We start from the raw sequence: 4,113 nt of genomic DNA on the forward strand, positions 1-4,113 counted from the left end.
CCCCCCAGGACCTGCTGAATCCCGATCCTGCCCCTTACTGCCAGCTGGTGCCAACCCCCTGAAGGCCAGTGGCTGAGGGAAAACCTCAGCCCTCCCCTGGGGACATCACACCTGCAGAAGAGCCACATCAGCAAGACCAAGTTATCGGGGCCATGGGGCTGACAAGGTGCACTCAGCTGAAGACATAGCCTGGCATTTGGCAGGTGTCCCAGGCAAGGGTCAGGAGACAGTGACAGGCCCAGCTCCTCAATCGCCCTCTGAATATACCACCCATCTTTAATGTGATCCTTCTAGCAATCTGGCCTGAGCCTCATGCCCCGGCAAAGCAGGCTCTCGCCTCCCCCCTCTTCCTTTACCGACATATTTGGGGCTGGGAAGGGTGGTGTCAGGCCTGCCTCCAGCCAGACTTCGCAGGTGCCCACTTGGCTGAGCTCTAAACTGACTGTTGGCCCACCCCTGCTCCCTGACTGCCTTCAGAGCCCCTTCCCCTGGGAACAAAGCAGACCCCCACCACACATGTCCCAGAGGACAAGACACATGGCAGGGAGGGCTGGCCTCAGGCCTGTGGCACTCAATGACAGACCTAGTCAATTACCAAGGCTGCCGGACCCCTTCCTTGCTCAGGCAGATTCCAGCCCCTCTCAAAATCAGTCTCTCAAAACCTGTGGCCCACTTCTGCCCATGGCTCCCACCCTGATTCTCACCCAGTCCCTCCCCCACCACGCCCCTAGTCCCAAATGGGGGCCCGGTCTGTGGCCCTTAATTTAGTCATTCATTTAGCAATAAATAGGCCGTGTGCCGTGCACAGTTCTAGATCCTGCAGCTTTGGCGGGGAACAAAGCAGCTGAAAACTCCTGCTCTCGAAGAAGAACACTCCGGCAGGGAAAAGAGACAGGAAACAAAATAAATAAATAATGTGAGGTGGGAGCATGTCACCGAGAAGGTGACAATGAGCAAAGACCTGAAGGAGGAGAGGGAGGGAGCCGTGCGGGGGTCTGGAGGAAGAGCCTTCCAGGCAGAGGGCAAAGGTCCTGAGGCAGGAGCTGCCAGTGCGTTCCAAGAGGCCGGGGTGTTGGGAGCAGAAGGAAGATGAAAGGATGGGGAGCGAGGGGAGAAGAAGTCAGGAAAGTGAGGAGCGATGACGTGAACAGGGTCATGTAAGACACTGCAAAGACCTGGCTTTTGCTCTGGGAGCTGGGAAAAAAAAAAAAGAGGCTGAATAATGGCACCTCAGAAACTTTGCTGTTGTGATGAGGTTAATGATCCTGAGATGGGGAGATGACCCTGGATTTCCCCCGCGAGCCCTAAATGTAATCACAGGGGTCTTTATAAGAGGGTCGCAGGAATAGTGAGTCAGAGAAGGCGCTGTGACAGCAAAGGAAGCAGAGGTTGAAGTGACATGCTTTGAAGATAGAGGGAGGGGCCAAAAGCCAAGGCAAGCACAGAGTCGGAGCGACTTGAATCTAGGAGCCCCCCAGCCCTTGCTGGCCTTGTGCCATGAGCAGAAGCTCTAGAAGTTGGAAAATGCGAGATAATAGATCACCCCCTAGAACCTCCAGACAGAAACACAGCCCTGCCGGCATCTTGATTTTGGCCCAGCGAGACCCAGTTTGGACTTCTGACCTACAGAACTTTGAGAGGATAAATTTCTTTTGTTTGAAGCTGTTAAATTTGTGGTAATTTGTAACAGCAGATAAGGAAGAATTCACGGGAAGGGAAGTTGTATTTCCTGTGGCCCAGCATGGCTAACACTTCCTGTGAGGGACTTTCATCTCTCGACTTCTCAAGACACTCTGGCCTCCCACTTACTTGAGAGGTCAACCAGGTCAGCCACATGGGCAGGGCTCAGCCCGACTCTGGCTGCTGGGGTTTGGGGTACGGCGGGGGGGACTCTCTTCAACCCCTTCTCAGATGAAGAGAACCCACGTGTCTGCTTTCTCTCCTCCATGCCAGCAGCTGTTTGTCAGACCCCAATAACTGCTCTCTCCTTTCCTCAGTAATAGTTTTTAACTAAGCATATGGCTGCTGAGCATAAAAACTACATTTCTCAGCTTCCCTTGAAACTAGGTATGGCCATGTGACTAATTCCAGGCCAATGGGATGTGAGCAGGAGTGATATGCATAATCCTCAAGTCACACCCTTAAAGGGAGAGGATTCCCCTTCCTCACCCTTCACTTAGTTAGGCCAGAGAAAAGATGTGATGGCGAGAGCCACCAGGGATCACCAGGGGCAGCACAGAGGCCAGAGAAAAGATGTGATGGTGAGAGCCACCAGGGATCACCAGGGGCAGCACAGAGCCTAGTTAGAGAGGTGGGGCAGGGACAATGACGTGGACAGAGCCACCAAAGCAGGTTAGATAGCAATCTGAGAAATAAAGACTCGTCTCTTCTTTAAGCTGCCATCACTTAGGGATTCCGTTATACCCAGCTCCTTCTAAATCCTAATTAATACAACTCCCACCTCCAAGATGGCAGTGTTTTCAAGAGTAAGCTCTCTGAGCCTGACTACCTGCCTTCCAGTCACTTGGTACCTGCTGTTATAGACTGAATCATGTCCCCCAAAAATTTGTATGCTGAAGCCCTAACCCCCCAAGGTGACCGTATTTGGAGATAAAACCTTGGAAGAGGTAATCGAGGTTAAATGAGGTGATAGGGTGGGGCCCTAATCCAATAGGACTGGGGTCCTTAGAAGAGGAAGAGACTTTAGGGATCCACACGCTTGGAGGAAAGGTCATGGGAGGACACGACCAGGAGATGGCTGTCTGCGAGCCAAGGAGAGAGGTCTCAGGAGAAACCAAGCCTGCTGACACCTCGACCTTGGACTTCCGGGCTTCAGAACTGTGAGAAAATAAATGTCTGTTGTTTAAGTCACCAAGTCTGTGGTCTTTGCTATAGTAGCCTTAGAAGACTAATATAGGCTCCTCCTACTATAACCCTAGGAAATGGGGTACCAAAGGGGTTTTCTTCTTTCACCATTTCAAAATCAGAATTAATTATGATGATCATAGCTCCAGTGAATGAACCAGGCCTTTTTTTGTGTCTTTACAGTCTGAATTTCTTGAATTTTCAGAATAGCCTTGGGAGGCTGGGACCATTATACTCCCATTTTGCAGATGGAGAAATCAAGGCTCAGAGAGGTGACGTGACCATCCCAAGGTCACACATCGATGTGAGGAAAGACCAGTGTCGCAGTCGGGATGAGCTAGGTTATGCTGCAGTAACAACTGTCTCCACGGCTTAAAACATCAAAGGTTTATTTCTCGCTCATGATGCACGTCCATCCCGGGTAGGCAGGTGTGATGAGGGTCAGGAGAGTTCTGCTTTGCATCTCCTCCAGGAACCAGGCTGACAGAGCAGGGAAAGGGAGGGACGATGGCAAGGCACGCACTGGCTTTTAAAGGCTTCCACCCAGAAGTGACACGCCCACTCACATTTCATTGGCCAAAGCAAGTCACATGGTACAAATCTCATGTCAAGAGGGCTAGGCAGGTGCAATCTTATCATGTACCCAGAACAAGATGAACTCAAATCTGTAATAACAGCCCAATCAATCAGGATTCACACCAGAGCCCACACTGTGCTTTCAACCACCATGCTTTCCTAAGAAAAATTTCCAGGCACGCCTGCCCACCTCCATCTATTCATTCAATGACTCATTCATTCATTCAGCAGGTACTGGACCAGAGTGGTTCAGGCGCCTGGGGAAGAAGTACACAAAGCCGAAGAATACTTTGAATGAAACGTTGATAGAATCGGTCCTAAATTAGGTGTGAGGGCTTAGGGAGAAGCACATGTCAATAATTCTTCTGTTTATCAATTGAACAAATATTAATTGATCACCTGCTGTGTGCAGCTGTTCTAAGCTCTGAGGAGACAGCCATGAACAAAACGCAGAGATCTCTGCCTTTGGAGGGTGATGTCTGGGAGGAGTGGTGTCCCGAGAGAAAATAAAGCAGGTGCTGAGAAGCCTGAGGGACTGGAGTCAGGGAACCCGCCAGCATGGGGCTCGTGCGATGGGGAGCAGGGGGCAGTGGTGGGGTTCACACTGCAAGAGGGCGCGGTTAGCAGGAAATGAAGACACGCGAAATCTCAGACACGAATGTTCACAGCAGC

The 4,113-nt window shown here is 51.2% G+C and overlaps 1 protein-coding gene across 1 annotated transcript in view; it reads left to right on the plus strand.

The window, feature by feature from the left end:
• The window catches only part of CEACAM19 (carcinoembryonic antigen related cell adhesion molecule 19), a 17,153-nt gene extending 15,525 nt beyond the window's left edge, over positions 1-1,628 (plus strand). The window contains exon 7 of the mRNA XM_015589270.2: positions 9-1,628. Within this exon, the coding sequence (XP_015444756.2) occupies positions 9-62 (54 nt within the window). The 3' untranslated portion in view covers positions 63-1,628. The remainder of the gene's footprint in view (positions 1-8) is intronic.
• Positions 1,629-4,113: the final 2,485 nt, after the last annotated feature.

This window comes from Pteropus alecto, unplaced genomic scaffold (genome assembly GCF_000325575.1).
Source record: "Pteropus alecto unplaced genomic scaffold, ASM32557v1 scaffold194, whole genome shotgun sequence".
In the NCBI taxonomy this organism is placed as follows: Eukaryota; Metazoa; Chordata; class Mammalia; order Chiroptera; family Pteropodidae; genus Pteropus; species Pteropus alecto.